This window comes from Schistocerca nitens, chromosome 2 (genome assembly GCF_023898315.1).
Source record: "Schistocerca nitens isolate TAMUIC-IGC-003100 chromosome 2, iqSchNite1.1, whole genome shotgun sequence".
Lineage (NCBI taxonomy): Eukaryota > Metazoa > Arthropoda > Insecta > Orthoptera > Acrididae > Schistocerca > Schistocerca nitens.
The window spans coordinates 949396272-949420024 of NC_064615.1; the positions used below are offsets into that span (position 1 = coordinate 949396272).

Here is a 23753-nt window from a genome sequence, read left to right on the forward strand (position 1 = left end):
CGTTGGTATAAGCAGTTTACAGAGAATGGGTGTTTGTGCAAAGGGAAAAGTTCTGGACGGCCGAGAAAGAGTGATGAAAATGTAGCACGCATCCAGCAAGCATTTGTTCGCAGCCCAGGAAAATCGACTCGCAGAGCTAGCAGAGAGCTGCAAATTCCAGCACATAGGCACTTATCTGTCCGTAACTACGTGAACGTCAACTACCCGAGGCGATGGATCGGCCGCCAGGCAGCCCGTGACAGAGCACTTCATCACTGGCCTCCAAGAAGCCCTGATCTTAACCCCTGCGATTTTTTCTTATGGGGGTATGTTAAGGATATGGTGTTTCGGCCACCTCTCCCAGCCACCATTGATGATTTGAAACGAGAAATAACAGCAGCTATCCAAACTGTTACGCCTGATATGCTACAGAGAGTGTGGAACGAGTTGGAGTATCGGGTTGATATTGCTCGAGTGTCTGGAGGGGGCCATATTGAACATCTCTGAACTTGTTTCTGAGTGAAAAAAAACCTTTTTAAATACTCTTTGTAATGATGTATAACAGAAGGTTATATTATGTTTCTTTCATTAAATACACATTTTTAAAGTTGTGGTATTCTTTTTGAATCACCCTGTATTTAGCCCATATAACCGACTGTCACAAACACATCTATTCACTATAATGTCTTAGCGGGGAAGTGACACATGACCACTTGGTACCAGTTCCACCATCTACAGCATTCAACAGTGATCATTGTGCTGTTTTTAGTGGGTGACCAATAGTCTATTTGCGTATTACTCTGTGTGAGGCGCACCACGCATGCCTTACATGTGTAATTGGGGCTCACGGTTTCAGTGGCGAAGATGCTGGGCGTGGACGAGAAGAAGTTCGCCTGGGCGCTGACCAACTACTGCGTGATCCAGCAGGGCACGGCCGTGCGCCGCCGTCACACTGTAGACGAGGCAGAAGAGGCGCGCGACGTGCTCGCCAGGGGCATCTACTCCCGGCTCGTCGATTGGCTCGTCAACCTCATCAACTTCAAGATGTCCTTCTCCAGGGCCGTCTTGTGAGTACGCCCGATTCCAAAGCTACAGTAGTTGCCGCTTCTTTAGAGGCTTTACCACCTTGCGGCTACAGCTCAGCGTGACGAACAGACTATGATAGTATTCGAGTGAAAACTCTCTTTTAAATTAAATAGTTCTTGTTAAAAAGGTAAGTCACTCTGTTAAGGCTATTCTTTTCTGATCACTAGATTGATAGCAATCACTCACCAATGGCGTGTCTTAACATTACCAGTGTTCTTCTACGTTAGCTTTATTCGTTCAGCGAATAGCTCTGTTCAGAGTGACTTCAGACCTTTTTATTTGAGTGCCCCTTGTCTTTATGCACCAAGGAACAAAGGAGAAAATAATCAGTTTTCAGTACTCTAAAGAGACTAAAGTTGCGAGGATTGTTAGCAGCTGTTGTTACAGCTGTTGTATGGTAAGAAACAAATTTACAAGTGAAAAATAGCTTTGAGATGGACATCAGAAGTTTTGTGTGCAGAAATTGTGGTTATCGTCATGCCACAATTAATAATATTGAGCATGATTTGAGCAATAGCCACCGTTCAGTATTTGCAGTCATCCGTGAACCTTTAAACTACGCAAAGTTTGCACTCATTAGGCCATGCGTCACCTGACAGTCAAACACAAACAGGGACGTTTTGAAATGTCGAAATCACATTTAAAGCGTTTTGAAGAGGAAGGAGAAGATTTTCTCAGTCGCACAGAAACCGTTGACGAGATGTGGGACCATCGCCACTAGCCACAGAGTTTTTATTTAATCGTATGGCTAGGGCCCCCCGTCGGGCAGACCGTTCGCCGGGTGCCGGTCTATCAATCTGACGCCACTTCGGCGACCTTCAGTCGATGAGGAAAGCGCAACACCCAGTCCCTGGGAGGAGAATATTCCCCGACGCAGCCGGGAATCGAACCCGGGCCCAGAGGATTGACAATCCGTCGAGCTGACCATTCAGCTACCGGGGGCGGACAAGCCACAAACTTAACGGCAGTGCGTGGTGTGGAAATATCCATCTCCCTCTACAGCAAAAAAACTCGAAGAGTAAATCTTCTCCGGGACACTTGATAATGCCAGTGTTTTAAGATACGAAAGATCCATCCCCGGTTCATAACACTCCTAAAGGCCAAACAGTGAATTGTGACAACTACTGCCGGATGTTAGGAGATCTGGAATCCAGTTTCAAACGAAGAACAGACTGAAGCTTTCAAAAGCTGTGACTTTACTTCAGAATAATGCTCGCCTTTATACAGCTGCGAAAACGATCCAGTGCGTTGTGGATCATGAAGAGGTATGCTATTGAAATTTCGAGAGAGTACTTTCCGGAATAATCGGACAACGATTACTTCTTCCCACATACGTGTAGCGAAATTACTACAACGATAAAATTTGAGAAATTAAGAGATTATCTACAATCATTCTTCCAACGCTCCATTCGCGAATGGAACACGGTAGGAGACTCAGTTAATAGTACCAGAAGTACCCTCCGTACATATTGCTGACACTCGCCTACTTCGTTAGAGTGACAAGTCAAATAATCTGATGGTGTGTGTACCGAAGGTCTTACAGTACGCGCACCACAAAACTCATTGGTGCTACTGGTAAGATATCAAAGAGTGTGAAACAAGAGATACTACAATGGTACCAGAAGTACCCTCCGTCACACACCGTCATTTGGGTTTTGGAGTCTTGACGCAGATATAGATGTAGATCTTAGTTCTGAACTACTCGAGTACCCACCATATAATTCTCACTTAGGTTCAAGGACTGACCTTTTTGATACGATGAAAGAGTGCCTGCGTGAATCTAAGCTTTCATCGGATGATGAGGTTGTGGAGGTGGTGCAAAACTGGATATCAAGATACCACGAAGCTTCTTCCAGGATGTAATTATGAATCTTTTCATGACATGGACAAAGTGCATAAAGTCCGAGGGAGATTGTGCAGAGACACTCTTGTCTCGATAGTTCATAGGCGAAGTACTGGTGCTAAACTGTTCGCATTGACCCTGTGCCCATAGTCATGTTGTACAAATGGAGAAGATGTCTTAATTATTGACGACGCCTTTGGCACAATTGATTTATTAATCTCCATTGCATGATGTAATTTTAGATTTTTTACTTCTGATGAAGGTATATTTATATGTACCGAAACCTTGGTCAAGAATTTTAATAAAATTTTTATCCTGCAACTGTTTTGGCTGTCATCCTCTATCGTGAAGAATTTCAACAGTTGCTGTTGCAGCCATGTTTAAAATCTTGAGATTAGTCCAGATGAAACTCTTCAGCACTCTCCATCCACCGCAACAAACAGATATTGTTTTACTTATTGCAGCGGTGACCATTACTGCGTCAACATCCTCGACATGTTTGGCTTCGAATGCTTCAAGACAAACAGCTTGGAGCAGCTATTCGTCAACACACTCAACGAGCAGATGCAGTACCATTACAACCAGAGAGTCTTCGCGTGGGAAATGGTAAGATCCATTACCGATTTTAATCTCCTCTAAGATAACAATTTCTTCTCCCATGACGAATATTACTTGTCACCAGCAGCCTCTAACAAGGAACCCTTTGAGTGCGAGGTCGCAAGATTAATCTTAGTAAGCCTCATTTGATAGTTTTGTTAACGGTTATGATGGGGAAAATATTAGCTGCTAATGACTCATCATGTGCATCAGAAGGGCGACAGAAAATGTCTGTCCGGGAGGTGCAGAGATCAACCTTTTAAGGGATGTGTGCATTAAACTTCACAAAATGGACATTTTCAGCATCCAAAAAATCTCCAAAACAAACCATTCACTTGCGCCGTGAACACCGAATGAAAAATGGCGCGTCACAGTGATCAAAAAGGTTTGCACCATGAACGTCGAACCGAACTCCTTGGGGGTTACAAACCGTGCAGGACTTTCAGTTAGTTATCTACTCTTAGAGAATGTGGATATAATGATGTTAGTGTAACGGGTCGATAACTGATGGAATGTGATGGCATGCAACTGAATGCGAAACAGTCTGTCGTGAAGCATATCGTGAAACTGGCCATCCCTTAAGGTGTAGCTGCAGATAATGCGATAATATGTTTTATAGGTCCGGAAAAAAACAAACATCCAGAGGCTGAGTTCGTCCAGTGGTTCCGTGTGGTGTCAACTGCAATGTCAGACACTTTACAGGAGGAATAGTTTGCTCTAAAGGAGTTTGATTTGTGTACGCAGACCAGGAAACAAGCAAAAGCAAGTTACTTTGAGCGACTATTGGCTAAAAGCAGTGCTCATACCGTAGCTGTAGTTCTCTTATGCCTATTTTCCCAGTCTCGCTTTCTGTGACGTTAACATTCCCTAATGCCCTTGCAAGATCACGCACACGAGAAAGAATCTTAGGGGGCAGAGCACCTCCAACTTCTCACAACACAATACATTACTTTATTGCCAATTTACCATCGATATAATAGTCGGCTTAATTGTATACGAATGCGTCAAGGCATTAATGTTAATTGATCATCACACCACTCTCTTGGTACCTCTAATTTGCAGAATTCCTCGCATATGCATTTCTTCTTCAAATCCCGACTGGTCGGTGTTGAAAACAGATCCCTTACTGAACGATGGGATAAGTTTGTTTGTCTCATCTACAAATTTTTGGGCCCACTCCACAGTTTGCTTGCATCGTCAAGTTGACGCTTTGTTTGAAATTTCGTTATCTTACGTCTTCCAGTTCCGTAGCACTGTTTGAAGTTACGCAACCATCCATTGTTTCCCTTGAACTTGAAATCACTGTAATCTATTTCGCGCGCAAATTGATGTGCTTAATGCAGTAGGTCACTGTCGTATACATCCTGAATATTGTATCGAGCATTTTTGAAACGCGCAAACGCCTGTTTTTTAACAAGTGCTTCTTGACCGCCCTTGAATTTCCGTTGCTTTTTCTTATGCAAATACACGGTCATACTGCTGTGGACTTACACGAAATCTGTTCAAAATTCTTTTCTTACTTTGCTGCCGACGATCTTTTGTGTGCATCATTATGTTCAGTACCCGCTCCTTGGACAACAATTTCCTTTATTACATTTCACTGGAGACAGGATCTGTGGCTCCCTGTCCGACAAGGGTGATGAATTACGTAGCGCGGTATCTGTGTCACAATCACTTCCACTTGTTAAGCACGTATCGTCATCACTGTACGCCTCATATACATTGCCCCGAATGTGTATGACACCCCACATTCCCTGACTCATCTTGCAAAACGCTAATATTTCATGTACCACTTCTTTCTCGCTCTGCAAGACTCCTTGGGTTCCTTTCTAACCAAATATCAACTTCGACAACTGTTGTTGCAGATATAATGCTATGTTTACTGTGTTTATCTTTGCAGTGTGTCATTGCTGTTCGCCTCATTACGTATTTCTTTCAGTTACCTTCTGCACTTAACTGCAGTAGTTCTTTCAATGTGCGAACCAAATTTCAACGAGCTTCGTTACTTGGGTGTCATATATCATGCGAATGTATTTTCGTTCTTAAGTTTTGCACATCAGTGTATATTTTGTTTCTGAAGAGGTAGTGTGCAGAGGGAGAACTAACCTTGATGGTTTGAAGGCTAGTTGCTTAACCGTTTACTTGCTTTACAGTCAGTAACTGTAACGTTCTTCAGAGTTATTTGTACGTTAACTTAGTTGACGCCACTTTGTCTCTACTTTGCAGCAAGAGGCAGCCGATGAAGACATCCAGCTGGCGTCGCTGCAGTTCTACGACAACAAGCCGACAGTCGATGCTCTTATGGCTAAGCCCTCTGGACTGCTCTACATACTGGACGATGCCAGCAGGAACCCTCAAGGCTCCGACTTCATCGCAGGTGAGGTGAAGGTGCACAGACCTCCCTTACTTTGCCCTTCTCTCTCTCTCTCTCTCTCTCTCTCTGTCTGCCTCTCGCTTGCTCGCATACAGGTCGCCTGTTACAGCTTCTAGGTGTTGTACAGGATACTTAGTACATGAAGTTTCGGTAAGGAAACAGTGTTTGAAAATGTATCGTTTGGATATAAAATTGAAAACTACGCTTAACGGTACGCATTCAAACTGAGAGAGGGTCGCCGTCGTCAGACCCTGTTGCAATTACGACGTCACGTACTATTTTCGTCCGAGAATCTGACAGTTCATAACTAGGAGGGTGGAGTGCGGTGCTCCACGGACGCGCTGCACTCTCGTCTTTGAAGAGGACGTTCTACGTCGTGTAGAATAGAACTCAATAACGACAATTCGAATTATTGCTCTTGCCATAGGCTCCTGTAGACCACATAACTCAGAGCTGGTTGTCTCAGCTGCGTGCGTAACGTGAAGCAGGAGATTTGAAAGTTATTCGATCTCCAAATTTGTTATACAGCCAAACGGTGCATTTGTGTAACCTTTGTTTACAATCCCTAGAAGTCTGTAATAGGAACTGTGAAACTTCCACTACTTGAGCCAGTGTGGACAGGAAACTTTATAGGAATGATTTTCAGACTGGGCAGCAGATTTTCGTTGTTAGTAGTGTTAGCGTAATGACTTGCCGCTATGCTCTGGTACTGGTACGGCGACGTAGGTCTGAAACACAAGCATCAGTTTATATTAAAGTTGCAGACAGTTGACTTGGGTCTGGACAAGGTGAGCTGTGTCTTACTCGTAAAGCTCTTTTATCAAAACAACAGCAGTAGTCGTGCTGCTCTTCGGAATTATCAAAGCATTAGAGGAATACGGAGAGATCCTCTTTCCGCACACGTGTTGAAGGACATAACTGAGAAGTTCAGCTTAAGTGGTGATTATGGAATTGCTCCCGGAAGAGGCCGAAGGCCAACTGCGCCACAAATTGTTGAGAATGCTAGACGCAATGAGCGAACTTCAAGTAGTGCACGAGCTGTTTCACGACAGTTGAACATCGCGTGGTCGACTGTTGTTTCGGGCGGCAGTGGAGAAATTTCTAGCGCTGTTCAACGCTATCGTGGATGCGGATGACGGTCACTTTGAGCAACGTTTGTAACCTGGAACGTACATATGGTACGCAGTTAACAAATGTTATCCTATCATGCGGAAAGTAAAACGTGTTTCTTTCAATGATTCCTTCATTATTTCTCTTCCGCATGTCCTTAAAAATGTTTCCACGAAGTTTGTCCGCAGCTCGTGGTTTCGCGGTCGCCTTCTCGCTTCCCGTGCACGGAGTCCCGGGTTCGATTCCCGGCGGGTTCAGGGATTTTTCACTGCCTCGAGATGGCTGGGTGTTTGTGTTGTCCTCATCATTTCATCATCATTCATTAAAGTGGCGCGATTGGACTGAGCAAAGACTGGGATTTTGTACGGGCGCTGATAACGGCGCAGTTGAGCGCCCCACAAACCAAACGTCATCATCATCCACGAAGCTTCATTATCCTACGAACACTCATTTGTCTTGGGGGGGCCTCCTCAAACAGTAAAAGCTTAATTATAACCACCCTGTATATCCCAGTACGTTTCTCGTACGCTCCCCCCATCTCCCAGACGTCTGCTTGGTTTACTTGCAAATCAGTAATTCTACATGACTGATGACTCAATCCACTTCCAGTATTTGTCACCATTTCTCAAGATCTGCTGTGATGAGCTCTCAATAACAAAATGTTCAAATGAGTGTGAAATCTTATGGGGCTTAACTGCTAAGGTCATCAGTCCCTAAGCTTACACACTACTTAACCTAAATTATCCTATGGACAAACACACACAACCATGCCCGAGGGAGGACTCGAACCTCCGCCGGGACCTCTCAATAACATGAACAAACAGAATGTCTCATCCAGTTTCACAAGACTATATCTTTTATATGAATAAAGATAGATATTAGTGGTAAACTGAAATGTTCGTGCCGCACCTAATCGTTCATCTTGCCAAAGGCCCCCGGTTCACATGTTTTCTAGTAGGAGTCTCTCTCTGGTGTAGTTACCTCGCTCGTACATTACCCAATTTTCATCGAGTCGCCATGGTAATAACACAGCAATAAAAGGCGTTTTGCCTTCTCCGTTTCAACAGGTCCAGTTGGGTTACAGCTGTGCGGCATGATTTTCGTCGAGAGCCCAAAGCATTTGATATTAACACAGAGAGTCTGAAAACACTAGCTGTTGGTGTAAGGGAAAATCCACAGGTCGCCCGTGCGATCGTTCAGAACGTAGAGCACGTTCAGCAGAGTTTTTCATGTAGCCCACAAAAGTCTACTCGTCGTGCCTGCCTAGGCATAGCTACTGTTCATTTATGTCAGTCTGGTGTATTTTGCAACGACATTGGTGTCTGACTATTCAGGATTCGGTTGCCACGAGTTCTTCACGGCGGTGATAAACAACAACATGCAGAGTTCTGCTAAGTGATTCTGTGCGTCCAGATGGAAGTTAACAATTTACTTTCCTGTGAAGTGTTTACTAACGCGGCTGATGTGGAAAAGCGAACCGTCACGACGTAAGAATTTGGGAAACACACATAATAGTCGAGCATGAGAGAGAGTCTCCAAAGCGTCAGGTGTTCCCGCTCTTTCCCTAGAAAATACTTACGGCCCGCTTCTTTTTATGGGAGGGTGGGGATGTAGGGGACTAGAGAGTTACAGGAATCATGTACCTGGATTTGTTGGCTATATGGCTAGCTCCACACCTGCGAGGACATGTACCCTGTATATTAGATTTTTCAATCAGACGAAGCACCACCGTATTGACACCATCATGTAAGGGCATTTCTTAACAGTGAGCTGCCTCAACGATGGATTTTTAAAATTACGATTAGGATCAAATTTTTCACTTACGTTTTACAAATTTTCAGTGTTCTCTCCACCGGACGTACGACAGACATCCAGACGAGAGTCCAACTAGTACCGTACTTTTGCAAGCATGTCTGCAGTTACTGCATTCACTGCTGTTAGGCAGCATGACCCAGTTCTGTTGTAAGGAGAGGCGCGTCACACATAGACGAAATCTTTTTCAGCCCCACCTATGAGAAACCGTGACATCCGGCAACATTGGATGCCAATGGTGTAATTCGGGATCTGTACGCCACTGAAACAGCTCATTGTTGAGAAATGTTCTTACGTGCAGGTGAAAATGAAATGATTCTCCGTCCTGTCGATAAACGAAAATATCAGCATATCGTCGCAGTTGTGGAAAACGTCAGATCTCCAACATACCCAGGTACGTGACTGCTGTAATATTTCCCCCAAAAAAGGAACGGCTGTAAATCTTTTCTCTGGAAACGGCTTATGACACATGAAGCTACGGAGAATCGTTATCATGCACGGCTATGGTTGTCTATGTTCTTACGTTGTCACGTTTCACTTTTCCTCTTAAGCAGAACGGAATGTCGTCAGTTAGCACTGCACGAGATGGTAACAGTTAACTTCCACCTCGACGGCCAGAATGAACTCTAGGCCTTTTTTCAGCGCCGTCATGATGGACCGTTAGCTTTAGAATCGTGTATGGTTTGAAACCCAAAAGTCGCCAGACAGGTACACGAGGAATGGGCGAATGTCACGTACACTCGACACACACTTAGCGGTGATTGAGCGAATGAGCGAACTAGTGGCATCACGAGAACCTACCGGCAACCACATGAACTAGCAAATTACAACTGGGGCCAAGGTACACTTTTACCGCTGCGTTTAAGTTTCTGTTTCCAATCATGTTGAATATATAGTGTTGCAACATAGACCGAACGATTTTAAAACTCCTTGTTCAGGGTGGGCAAAATAAAAGTGGACCGGAAAATATTTCATGCAGTTTTGTCAAATAAAGACTGCCTGGAGACCGTGGCTCTTATATGAAATAAACTGCTGATGGTGTTCAGCAACCAGCCACAAACTGGTTCTAGATTACTTTATTCAAAAAATAGCGGACCTCTTAATTTTTGAGTAAAGTATCTTAAAACCACTCTGTGGCTGGTTGCTGTGCATCAGACGCAGTCAATCTGGTCCGTACCGCCCACTAGTGAGCGTTCCAGCTTTCATGCTGGGCAGTGGGTGTAGAGATTTAAAAACATTTTCATTAGATTTCATAAAATTTTAACAGAAAGTGCTTGGTAAGTAATTATTGTTCAAAGGTTTAACTTTCTATAACTCTGCTTTACAAATTTTATAAAATAAAGTTACTTCCCTATTTTATAAATCACCATTACTATGGAACAGTTGGGCGGTTAGAAAATTTTTCTACTAACAGAGACACAAAATGCGCGGCTGGTAAAAAGGTCTGATTACACCTGCTGTACAGTATCAACAAACATTGCATGCTGTTTAAAATAGGCAACACCCCGTCCAACAAAAACATTCTGAGGCTGATTTTATTAATGGCTTACAAGCGACGTCAACACGGTAACAACGGTAGCAGCTCGAACTAATAGCTAACAGATATGCATTCGGCCATTCAGTTGTGAGCAAACTTTTAAGCAGTGGACTTGCGACCGTAGTATGTCACAAATCTAATGGGGCAATATTCCTGAATTAAGTGTTCGAAACATTCTCCACGAGGATCTGAAGAAGCGAAAAGTGTGTGCACCGTTTCTCTGGTGGTAGGTTCCTACGGGACCAAACTGCTGACGTCATCGGTCCCTAGACTTATACACCACTTAATCTACACTACTGACCATTAAAATTGCTACACCAAGAAGAAATGCAGATGATAAACGGGTATTCATTGGGCAAATATGTTATACTAGAACTGACATGTGATTACATTCTCACGCAATTTTGGTGCATAGATCCTGAGAAATCAATACCCAGAACAACTACCTCTGGCCGTAATAACGGCCTTGATACGCCTGGCCATTGAGTCAAACAGAGCTTGGATGGCGTGTGGAGGTACAGCTGTCCATGCAGCTTCAAAACGATACCACAGTTCATCAACAGTAGTGACTGGCGTATTGTGACGGGCCGCTTGCTCGTCCACCATTGACCAGACGTTTTCCGTTGGTGAGAGATCTGGAGAATGTGCCGGCCAGGGCAGCAGTCGAACATTTTCTGTATCCAGAAAGGCCCGTACAGGGCCTGCAACATGCGGTCGTGCATTATCCTGCTGAAATGTAGGGTTTCGCAGGGATCGAATGAAGGGTAGAGCCACGGGTCGTAACACATCTGAAATATAACGTCCACTGTTCAAAGTGCCGTCAATGCGAACAAGAGGTGACCGAGACGTGTAACTAGTGGCACCACATACCATCACGCCGGGTGATACGCCAGTATGGCGATGACTCATACACGCTTCCAATGTGCGTTCACCGCGATGTCGCCAAACACGGATGCGACCATCATGATGCTGTAAACAGAACCTGGATTCATCCGAAAAAAATGACGTTTTGCCATTCGTGCACCCTGGTTCGTCGTTGAGTACACCATCGCTGGCGCTCCTGTCTGTGATGCAGCGTCAGGGGTAACCGCAGCCATGGTCTCCGAGCTGATAGTCCATGCCGCTGCAAACGTCGTCGAACTGTTCGTGCAGATGGTTGTTGTCTTGAAAACGTCCCCATCTCTTGACTCGGGGATCGAGACGTGGCTGCACGATCCGTACAGCCATGCGGATAAGATGCCTGCCATCTCAACTGCTAGTGACACGACGCCGTTGGGATCCAGCACGGATTTCCGTATTACCCTCCTGAACCCTCCTATTCCATTTTCTGTTAACAGCCACTGGATCTCGATCAATGCGAGCAGCAATGTCGTGATACGATAAACCGTAATCGCGAAAGGTTTCAATTCGACTTTTATCGAAGTCGGAAACGTGATGGTACGCATTTCTCCTCTTTACACGAGGCATCACAACAACGTTTCACCAGGCAAAGCCGGTCAACTGCTGTTTGAGTATGAGAAATCGGTTGGAAACTTTCCTCATGTCAGCACGTTGTAGGTGTCGCTACCGGTGCCAACCTTGTGTGAATGCTCTGAGAAGCTAATCATTTGCATATCACAGCATCTTCTTCCTGTCGGTTAAATTTCGCGTCTGTAGCACGTCATCTTCGTGGTGTAGCAATTTTAATGGCCAGTAGTGTAACTTAAACTAATTTACGCTAAGGACAACACACACATCCATGGCTGAGGGAGGAGTCGAACCTTGGACAGGGGAGGAGGGGGGTGTGTGCGAACCATGGCAAGGCGCCTGAGACCGCGCGGCTACCACTCGCGGAGCAGTTTCTCTCGCGGATCTTCACTCCCGAACAAAAAGAACTGTGCATGGACTCCTGCCGTGTCTTGAGTGAAATGAAAAACGTGGACATTTCTTACCTGAAAAAAATCATCATCAGTGACGAGACTTGGTGTTACCAGTACGGACCTATCACAAAACGACAAAATGCGAATCTGGGACTCTGGAGATTCACCAAGACCGGAAAGGTGTAAATGTGATGTCCATGTTGAACAAAATCCCAGAGAAGTACATTTCTGACGCTTTCACTTGATTGTATGAACGATCCGTTGCAATGTACGAGGGTATAATGAATATGAAACTTCTTGTTTCATTACTGCTACCTGACCCAGGCTCTTTTTCAATGCGCGAATACATCCCCAGTACCGTTTGCATCGAATTAATATGATAATATATTTTATTAATAAAACTCTTATTCTATCATTAGTTTGCTACCTACACTAATAATAATGCTTTGATTATGGTCTGTTATTAAATCTTATACTTATTCATTAAACACAGGATGAGCAATATTCCTAACGTAATATATTACAATCAAATTAATTACCTAAACTAACTATCCTACCAATGGCACAATGGAGACTCTATCCCTAATCGTCCCTTTCCATAACTTAAGTAGGTTAATACTGGCCACGCAAGTGGTTTAACTGGAGTTCCACACAGACGAACACAGAATCAGAGAGCTCAAGCAAAGAGCTAGTGGAACGCGTACGCAATTTCAATTACGATGCCCTACTTTGCCAGATGTTTGCTCTAATATCACCATACTTCACCATGTAGATTACGACAGTCGTCCCAAGCACCACCGTAATGTCGCCTTTCCACTGCGAGAGCTCTTGCGGAGCAGACCCTCAGCGTCCGCCTAGCACCACCGCCGACACCAGAGTTCAGATCTTGTTGGCGCCGAACTGTGCTGTTCCTCGCACATGTATCCATGTGCGTTTTTATCTCCCACCTTTCATGGGCGCACAGTATTTGCATCCCGTTATCCGCAACGGCGGGAAACAGTCTCTCTCTGTCTCGCACGTACGCCCTCTCTCTCTCTCTTCTTCCACCTGTGAGGTCTCAGGCTCCCCCAGTACCCCCTGTGGTCACAAGTGCCACTCAACCGACAAATCAGCCGCCGTGTGAAGCACCGGCCAGCTGCCGGCCACCTCGCTTGTTCGACATCAGAAACAACTCTTTCCTGTGTCCGTCCAAACCACCTTGCCAATGATAATATGCACGGTTCTAAAATCTTACGTACCAGTATTAATCTTGATATGTTGATACTAGTATAGTTCTGTCAAATGGCTCTCTCTATCTGCATGGTATTTATCGTATATTATTTTCTGAATAAATATCATGTAAGGTGCTAAAATCTGCCACCTTACACCGTGCGTTATACTCTAGTGGGGATTGACTATTAGAAAACATGTAGCATTAAAACGACCATTTTAACTTTCCTCTATTTTTCCAGTCTCGAAACGTTTTGGTCTGATGTGGTGTACTAGGTTGTCTAGATTAAAGATCATGAATAAAAATACGCACCACTAAGGAGTTACGAATATTGGTCACGTACTGTTATTCATACAGGTATCGTCGAAAAATTGAATTGTAAACTTTGGTAGCAGCTGCAGAGCATTTTAATCGCGCTGATGACATGGATAGTAAACAGGGCATATATAGGCACGAGCACAGAAAGCCTTCGCGTATTTCAATCCGTGTATTCAGTTGGACAATAACTGTGCCTCGCAGACAGGCGCGTGAACAATATCTGCAGATGTCAGCATCTGAGAGAGGACGTGCAATTAGATCCGGAGATTCCGGTTGGAGTAATCGGCGAATCGCTCGACATTTGAATAGGAGCGAAGCCACTGTTCGACGATGGTGGCAGGAATGGATGAACCATGGCCGAACACAGTGTCAAGAATGAAGCAGTCGACCTACACAGACGGCAGAACGAGCTGTCCGGGCAGTCATCAGCGAGGCATTCAGAGCTTTGGGGCCGGCCGGTGTGGCCGTGCGGTTCTAGGCGCTGCAATCTGGAACCGCGTGACCGCTACGGTCGCAGGTTCGAATCCTGCCTCGGGCATAGATGTGTGTGATATCCTTAGGTTAGTTAGGTTTAAGTAGTTCTAGGGGACTGATGAACACATATGTTAAGTCCCATAGTGCTCAGAGCCATTTGAACCACTTTTGAGAGCTTTGGGTTCGTCATGACCATAGATCTGACGTGCAGTCGTGTTTCGGTGGGCACAAGGGCCGTTAATAGTTGGCTCCAAGCAAGAGGGATAAGCTCGTGGTTGCCCTTGCGCCGACTCTTATTGACATCTATAAACCAACAAGCCTGTCTGCAGTAGTGCTGGGCACATTCGGCCTGGAATCTCGTTGACTGATGTGGAATTATCTTCAGTGACGAGCCCCAATTACCAGCGAAGATGTTACTGGAGATGTCCTGGTCAGCGGTTGGACACCACCCTGAATGTCACTTGCCATGCATCCCGACAATCAGAAGTGGTTGTCTGGGTTGCCATTTCTTTATACAGCAGGACCCCTTTGCTTGTCATCCGCGACACCCTTACAGCACAGCGGTACGTCGACAATATTATACGTCCCGTTTTGTTGCCCTTCATAGTAAGCTATCGTTTGCTTCTATTTCAGCAAAGCCGGCCGGAGTGGCCGAGCGGTTCTAGGCGCTACAGTCTGGAATCGCACAACCGCTGCGGTCGCAGGTTCGAATCCTGCCTCGGGTATGGATGTGTGTGATGTCCTTAGGTTAGTTAGGTTTAAGTAGTTCTAAGTTCTAGGGGACTGATGACCTCAGAAGTTAAGTCGCATAGTGCTCAGAGCCATTTGAACCATTATTTCAGCAAAATAATGCCCATCCACATATAACGAGAGTTTCTACTGCTTATCTTCGTGCTTGCCAAACACTAATTTGGCCAACAAGACATACAGCCTCTCCCAATTGAGAACATTTGGAGCATTATGGGCTGAATCGTCCAACTACACTACTGGGCATTAAAATTGCTACACCACGAAGATGACGTGCTACAGACGTGAAATTTAACCGACAGGATGACGATGCTGTGATATGCAAATGATTAGCTTTTCAGAGCATTCACACAAGGCTGGCGCCGGTGGCGACACCTACAACGGGCTGACATGAGGAAAGTATCCAACTGATTTCTGATACACAAACAGCAGTTGACCGGCGTTGCCTGGTGAAACGTTGTTGTGATGCCTCGTGTAAGGAGGAGAAAAGCGTACCATTACGTTTCCGACTTTGATAAAGGTCAGATTGTAGCCTATCGCGATTGCGGTTTATCGTATCGCGACATTGCTGCTCGCGTTGATCGAGATCCAATGACTGTTAGCAGAACATGGAATCGGTGGGTTCAGCAGGGTAATACGGAAATCCGTGCTGGATCCCAACGGCGTCGTGTCATTAGCAGTTGAGATGACAGGCATCTTATCCGCATGGCTGTACGGATCGTGCAGCCACGTCTCGATCCCCGAGTCAACAGGTGGGGATGTTTGCAAGACAACAACCATCTGCACGAACAGTTCGACGACGTTTGCAGCAGCATGGAGTATCAGCTCGGAGACCATGGCTGCGGTTACCCCTGACGCTGCATCACAGACAGGAGCGCCAGCGATGGTGTACTCAACGACGAACCTGGGTGCACGAATGGCAAAACGTCATTTTCTTCGGATGAATCCAGGTTCTGTTTACAGCATCATGATGGTCGCATCCGTGTTTGGTGACATCGCCGGTGAACGCACATTGGAAGAGTGTATTCGTCATCGCCATACTGGCGTATCACCCTGCGTGATGGTATGTGGTGCCACTGGTTACACGTTTCGTTCACCTCTTGTTCGCATTGACGGCACTTTGAACAGTGGACGTTACATTTCAGATGTGTTACGACCCGTGGCTCTACCCTTCATTCGATCCCTGCGAAACCCTACATTTCAGCAGGATAATGCACGACCGCATGTTGCAGGCCCTGTACGGGCCTTTCTGGATACAGAAAATGTTCGACTGCTGCCCTGGCCGGCACATTCTCCAGATCTCTCACCAATTGAAAACGTCTGGTCAATGGTGACCGAGCAACTGTCTCGTCTCAATACGCCAGTGACTACTCTTGATGAATTGTGGTGTCGTGTTGAAGCTGCATATGCAGCTGTACCTGTACACGCCATCCAAGCTCTGTTTGACTCAATGCCCAGGCGTATCAAGGCCGTTATTACGGCGAGAGGTGGTTGTTCTGGATACTGATTTCTCAGCATCTACACACCCAAATTGCGTGAAAATGTAATCACATGTCAGTTCTTGTATAACATATTTGTCCAATGAATTCCCGTTTATCATCTGCATTTCTTCTTGGTGTAGCAATTTTAATGGCCAGTACTTTATCTCGGGGTTTTGACGATCTAACACGCCAGTAGGACAGAAGTTGGCGCAATATCCCTGAGGAGGACATCCAACAACTCTGTCAATCAGTGCTAAGCAGAATAATAACTGCTTGTATAAGGGCCAGAGATGGACCAGCGCTTATTGACTTACTCAGTTTTTGATGCTTTTTATTTTGAATAAATCATCCAATTTTTCCGAAACTTTAATCGTGTGTTTGTCTGTACATGTGCATCACTTCCCCACGTCTACTGATTTGATGTTTGCGGTAATTCCTTCGTGGCTTCGTTCAGAAACCAAGGTGAAACCTGAGCTTCGTCTGTACAGAAACCCTACGAGGCTCGTCGAAGGGCCCGCACCTGCGCGCCACCGGGCCGTTCGAGTTCAGCGTGGCGCACTACACGGGCAAGGTGACGTACAACGCGACGGACATGGCCGAGAAGAACCGAGACTTCCTGCCGCCCGAGATGATCGAGACGCTGCGGCAGTCGACCGACCCGGTCATCCGGCAGCTGTTCACCAACCAGCTGTCGCGGCCCGGAAACCTCACCTTCACCCCGGAGGAGCAGGAGGCGGCCACCACGCCCTCCACCGACAAGAAGAAGAGCAAGTGGGGCCGCGCGCTCGTCGCCGAGAACACCCGCATGAGGGTGAGTGCCTCTCCCTCTCTCTCTCTCTCTCTCTCTCTCTCTCTCTCTCTCTCTCTCTCGACTTTTCAATAAATGGCGTACTGTCTTAGAAGGGGACGTCCTCAGGAGCAGAACCGAATATTTTGAAAGTAACCTACACGGTGGTGTCGGTTATTGCCCAGCATACCACATTCTGCAGTCATTCGCCCTGGTGCGTCCTCGTTTGCCAGTAATCGACAAAAAAGAATTCTTCGCTGTACCCAGGGAAAAAAGCGATTAATTTATCTAGCTGGTATCCTGAAGGTTATCAGTTCTAGTCTTGTTAATGCTCTTTATTTATTTATTTATTTATTACATCTTCATCGAAATAATTGACTATTATTTTTATTCAATGCAAATGTGTGTGAAATCTTATGGGACTTAACTGCTAAGGTCATCAGTCCCCAAGCTTACACACTACTTAACCTAAATTATCCTAAGTACAAACACACACACCCATGCCCGAGGGAGGACTCGAACCTCCGCCGGGACCAGCCGCACAGTCCATGACTACAGCGCCCTTAGACCGCTCGGCTAATTCCGCGCGGCTTTTATTCAATTAATTGGCTTAAACATGTCAGCTTTCTCTTCCATTTCAATGTTTCTCCAGTTTATCATTGCATTAACTTTTTATTGCTCACACTTTTTACTTTCTATCCTTTTTTCATTTGGAATTTTTACCCATGTAATTTTAATTACTTTCAGTTATCAAATGGCTCTGAGCACTATGGGACTTGATATCTGAGGTCATCAGTCCCCTAGAACTTAGAATTACTTAAACCTAACTAAGCTAAGGACATCACACACATCCATGCCCGAGGCAGGATTCGAACCTGCGACCATAGCGGTCGCGCGGTTCCAGACTGAAGCGCCTAGAACCGCTCGGCAACACCGGCCTGCTTTCAGTTATCAGTCGTATTATTTGAACGCTTAGTAATACCGATCTATCGCTTAGAAAACAAACTACGAAATAGTTGTTTTTATTGTTGCCGTGCAGTAGTGAAAAAATTTTTTTACAATCATTTTTGATAGTAAACGTTATATTGCCTACCCGGTTAGCCGTGCGGTCTAATGCACTGCTTTCCGGGTGGGAAGGCGTGACGGTCCCCGGCACGAATCCGCCAGGCGTGTTAGTGTCGAGGTCCGGTGTGCTGGCCAGTCTCTGGATGGTTTTTAAGGCCTTTTTCCATCTGCCTCGGCGAATGTGGGCTGGTTCCCCTTATTCCGCCTCAGTTACACTATACCTGTGATTGCTGCGCAAACACTTTCTCCACGTACGCATACACCATAATTACTTTAACACACAAACATTGGGGTTATACTCGTCTGGTGTCAGACGTTCCCGGAGGGGGGGGGGGGGGGGGGGTCCACTGGGGACCGAACCGCACAGTAACCCTAGGTTCGGTGTGGGCGGCGGTGGGGTAAGTGGACTGCTGTAGCCTGTTGTGGGGTTGTGTACCACTGAGGGCTATGGCGGGGACGACACCTCTCCGTCGTTTTTAGGTCCCCAGTTCAATACAATACAATACAATCGTCATATTAACGCTTAAAACATAAATTCTTCTCGCAACAAGAATAAAATAATGCAGACGGGCATCTACACCGAAGGTCTCATAAACAAAACGAAACTGAAGCAAAATGGTTAATAGAAGCAACGATTGCAAAAATATTGAGGAAAATATAAAATGGTGAAAACTCAATCGAAATAAATACACAAAACTAAATTAAAATTATATGAGCAAAGATTCCAAATGGAAAAAAGAATCAAAGGAAGTGAAAAAAAGAGCTGATAGTAAAGCTAATATGCTCATTAAAATTCCGTGTCCAGGATTTAAAAATAAAAAAGTATTATATTTAAACAAAATACTTGACTAAAAATAACGATCACAATCGTTTTGACAAAAATCTAAAAAAGAAAAGATGGCACCCGATGTGACTCAGACAAGACCCCTCACCTCACCAGCCAAGTAACTTAACCGCTAATCAGTGTTATTTTCAAGACTCTGACATCGAAAAACTATTTTTTGTCGATTACTGGCAAAAGAGGGTCCATCAGGGAGTGACGATTGGGACCCCAACGTACACCAACGTATACGTGGTTTCAGCAAATTTATCGCCATCCCTGTGGGACCACCCCTTGTTAGAGTTTAAATGAGTGGCTTACGTTATTTCACATTTTATGTCTTTCACGACACACGGATACGAGCATTTGACAGGACTATAAGCTGTTTCGACGAGCCGTTGATCATCTTCAGACTGTCAAGAGATTGAAATAGGAAAGAAAGAACCACCTGTCCTCTCTTCGTTAAAAATGATCAAATTGAAAAAGTTGTTCTAAAAATTTTTTAATTTTAAAATTTGTTATAAATGCCTTAGTTCTGATGAATGTAGAGTAGTTATAAAAGTCTGCCGATGTAGATATTCTCTTCGGGAATACAGACATTTAACAGTAGATAAAGAGAGCATTTCAGCTCGTCTACTAAACCTCGTCCCTTACCTGCTGTTGTCTTCATTATTGTTGAAGCTCATTTCCATTTACCGCAACGGAAACAGCTTGTAGTACGTACGTTTAGGTAAGATTTTACTCGTTTTTTTTCTTCAGATAGATAGGTACTTGTCAGATTTTATGGGTTATACAATGATTCTTCGTTTCCTCTTTTTTATCTACTGACAGTCTGAAGATGAGCAGTGACTAGTTGGGGCATTGCGAAATGCTCCTGTGATTCTCTCCTGTCTTTCACCACTAAGCGACTCTTACGCAATGCCGCGCAAGCAAACACCGAGGAAATAGAAAATCTCTTTTATAGCACAAAATTGTTGAAGATATTGTAACCGCTTGTTGACGTACTGCACGGCTTTCGCCTCGGGATCTTCGACCGGCGTTTATTTAACGATCTTTCTAGGGTTTCGCCAGCATGATAGACGTGAAGAAGAACAAATAGGTAGAAACGTCAGGAAAATCATTAAAGAAACATCGGCTTGTGATACTTAAACGGAACCCAGCAGGCAAACTTCAATTTAATGGCATTTGGTTTCAGCTGTTTATAAGAAATGCAAATACTTCTTAAGTTGTTTTTCTCGCCGAAACATACTTCGGCACGTTTGTGTCATTAGTGTGCAACACTACCTCTTTGTTACATTAATGTCACGGTTCTATTGAGCAAACCGAGCAAGGTAGCGTAGTGGTTACTGGACTCGCATTCGGAAGGACGACAGTTCAAATCCCCGTCCGGCCATCCACAGTTAGGTTTTCCGTGATTTCCCTAAATCGCGCCAGACAAATGTAGGGGCGGTCCCTTTGAAAAGAAAATGGCCGATTTCCTTCCCCTCCTCTCCTAATCCGGGCTTGTGCTCCGTCTCTAATGACCTCGTTGTCGAAGAGGCGTTAAAGGAGTTCGGTTTGACTACTTCGACTTCTTTTTGGCTTTAGAAAGCAATAAAATGTTACAAAACGGTCTTTCATTTCGTCACAATAATAGGTTAGCAATGGGCTTATTTTTCTTTTGCTATTGTAGCAGATACAATAACATAACGTTCATACCACTGCAACTAAAAACGTTATTGACTAGGGAACACACGAGTTCTTCTGTAGTCTGCTGTCGAATTTCAATTCCTACCAGCCTCCCTCAGTCGTCAAGTTTAGTCCACAAAAAAATTCTCCACACACGCACGGCAGCCGCCGTCAATTTCGTTTCGTGAACTCTGCAGAGCTTCGGGCGAGACTGCCCAAAACTTCTCCTATAGCTCTGGGATACCTACATCTGCATCTCCATGCATACTTTGTAAACCATTGCGAAGTAGGTGGTAGAGGGTACTTATCATGCTACAACATGTGAGGCTTTCTTCCCGTTCCAGTCCCGTATGGAGCGTTGGTAGAATGATTGCTTAAATGCCTCTGTTGCGCACTGTAACTAGCCTAATTTTGTAACGTATCGCTTCCAATCCGCGGCCGTTTTTTCTGTGCCGCGGAGCTGCGGCTGTTCTCCAGCCTTCGGTAAAGGCAGGGTTCTCCTATACGAAAGACCTGAGGTGATCTGGCCCGCCTCGACACTTTAGAGAAGTGTATGCAAAATATTATTTTCTGACAACAAAAAATCTGAGCGTACAGGAAATTAAAATTGAAACAGTTTCTTTTTCATGAAAAGCGATCAAAGGTGGTGAATATGGCCAAAAGAAATCTGCAGAGTTGAAAAAAAAAACGGTTGTTCTTAAATAGGTAAAAAGCTATAGCTCAGACAGAACAATGTGGATTTAAAAAGATCTCTCGATTGCTTTTGTATACTTATCGACTACTTTCTTACATTCAGACATAAATCGAAAAACTGTCAAAAATCGGTTTCTCTATAATTCGTTAACATTCACATTCCCATACTTGCTATTCACTGTGACTATAGCCCGCGGTAAGTCAAAAAAGTTCTTGCTTGCAAAATTAAAACTATTAATATTTCTCGAGATATATCAATTTTTTAAAAAAAACGGCGCTTTCGGTAATTGGCTTGATCTTCTCATGGGTTGTCCCTAAAGTAATGGTTCTAGGCTTCTTTTCTTCGCAAAGAGTTGTGCTACCACGCTAATATGCAATTTTTACGATTCTATTAACAGTAAGGCCAAAAAAAATGCCTTGGAAAACTTGCACTTTTCAGAGCGAGCGCGTAGGTTTCCCCCCACTCTGTAGTCCGCTCCAGCTGTATAACCTAAAATGAAAGACGACAGGATATATTGGCTCAGCAAAAGAGTATTTTTCATCAACATATATGGGGTTCACAAAGCATAATTTCCTAGAAATAGAGGAAAGAACTTTTTTCTAGTTTATGTAACGATAAGGTATGCACTCTTAAACGAAAGCACCGCTGGAGTAGCTACCAGGGCAGCTGGCTCGGAAGCAAAGAACCTGTGTTCAGCTCTCAGTTGCTTTCTGCAGTAAGTTTCCATTTCTGTTGTTTTCCGCAACAAAACTGCTAGCAGTAGAAGAGTTAGTAAGGTAAGTAAAGCAATAAGAAATAATAGCAAAGTAGGCAAGTAAATTTCGCAGAAGTCTTGGATTAGCAAACAATTAAAATTTGAAGACGTTGCATGAAAACAATTCCGAGTGAGACTGCTGCGAAGGCGAGCATTCGGCGCTCGTTGTTGCATGAGCGAGAAAAATAACCGTTGCCGCAGTTGGTAGTGTACTTAAAATAACGCATTCGTACACGTGCACCGAGCGAGGTGGCGCAGTGGTTAGCATACTGGACTCGCATTCGGGAGGACGACGGTTCAAACCAGCAACCGGCCATCGTGATTTAGGTTTTCCGTGATTTCCGTAAATCGCGTCAGGCAAATGGCGGGATAGCACGGCCGACTTCCATCCCCGCGCTTCCCTAATCCGATGGTCCCGATGACCTCTCTGTTTGGTCCCCTACACCAAATCAAGCAACCAAACAATCCATCACAGGTTCTTGCCTTACGTTTTTCCGTGCTTGGAAGAAACTAGTGATAGAAAAGGACAATCGTTTAGCCACCTCGTTAAATAACGTTTACTTCACATCGTCCAAATCCGGTAAATAGAAGAATTCGATTTACGAAACACATCTTGAGAACATTTTAAAACCACACGTTGGTAATAACATGTTTTGTCTAATACCGAATTCCTGAGATGGACAAACGAACACCGTCATGATGATATTTATAATTATAGATATAGAAGGTCAGCAGACTTGCACGGTAGGAGTAATACTGCCAAACTACATTTGTGAGTCAGCCGAGAAATTATTACATATTTCCATCGCCAAGCTAAAAACTTTATTTCGAGGCTGCAGAATTACAGTCTGCTTCTGGTAACCCAGGGGAATTGTACAACCGGTAGATGGAATAACGATTCACAGCATATTTCATGATAACTTTTAGCACATATTTTTCAGACAATGTTATCATATGCGTGGTACGCATCAAAATTAATTTACGAAAAATAAATATTTTTAAATGTAAACCACGTTCGTTTTCCATCAAATCTTCGGAACGAACGATGTTTTCGCGCGAAGATTGCATCCGTTAGTTGGTGCCCTTAGTATATTTGCTTCGAATGATTGTATGTCGAGTACCATCCATCTAACTGTTCGAAGGAAATTGAAGACAAGTAACAGTAAGTGAAAGAGTCATTGTAAGGGACCAGGTTTAAATACTTAATTCTTTACTAATCCAAGTCGTTTGATAAATTTGTTTGCTTATCTTGTTATTATTCGCTATTGCTTCACTTACCTTACAAACCCTCCTATTCCTACCAGTCATGATGAGAAAAACAAGAAAAATGTAAAAACTGCAGAATGTAACTGGGAATCGAACATAGGTTCTCTGATTCAGGGACAGGTACCTTGGTCGCGACTCCAGCGGTGTTTTCCTTTACCAATGCATGCCATATGGGTACATCAGCTGAAGTCGAAAAAGTTTCTTCCCTCGATTTTTAGAAAAATATATGTTTGCAGCCCCATATATGTGACGAAAAATGCTCAGTTTGAGCC

At 44.5% G+C, this 23753-nt stretch overlaps 1 protein-coding gene across 3 annotated transcripts in view; it reads left to right on the top strand.

Annotated features, from left to right (window-relative positions):
* LOC126237274 (neither inactivation nor afterpotential protein C) overlaps positions 1-23753 on the top strand; it is a 383219-nt gene that overhangs the window by 200773 nt on the left and 158693 nt on the right. For all 3 annotated transcript variants that reach the window (XM_049947204.1, XM_049947206.1, XM_049947205.1), the window contains exons 13-16: positions 836-1046; positions 3373-3514; positions 5732-5882; positions 16916-17238. In XM_049947204.1, the coding sequence (XP_049803161.1) occupies positions 836-1046; positions 3373-3514; positions 5732-5882; positions 16916-17238 (827 nt within the window). The remainder of the gene's footprint in view (positions 1-835; positions 1047-3372; positions 3515-5731; positions 5883-16915; positions 17239-23753) is intronic.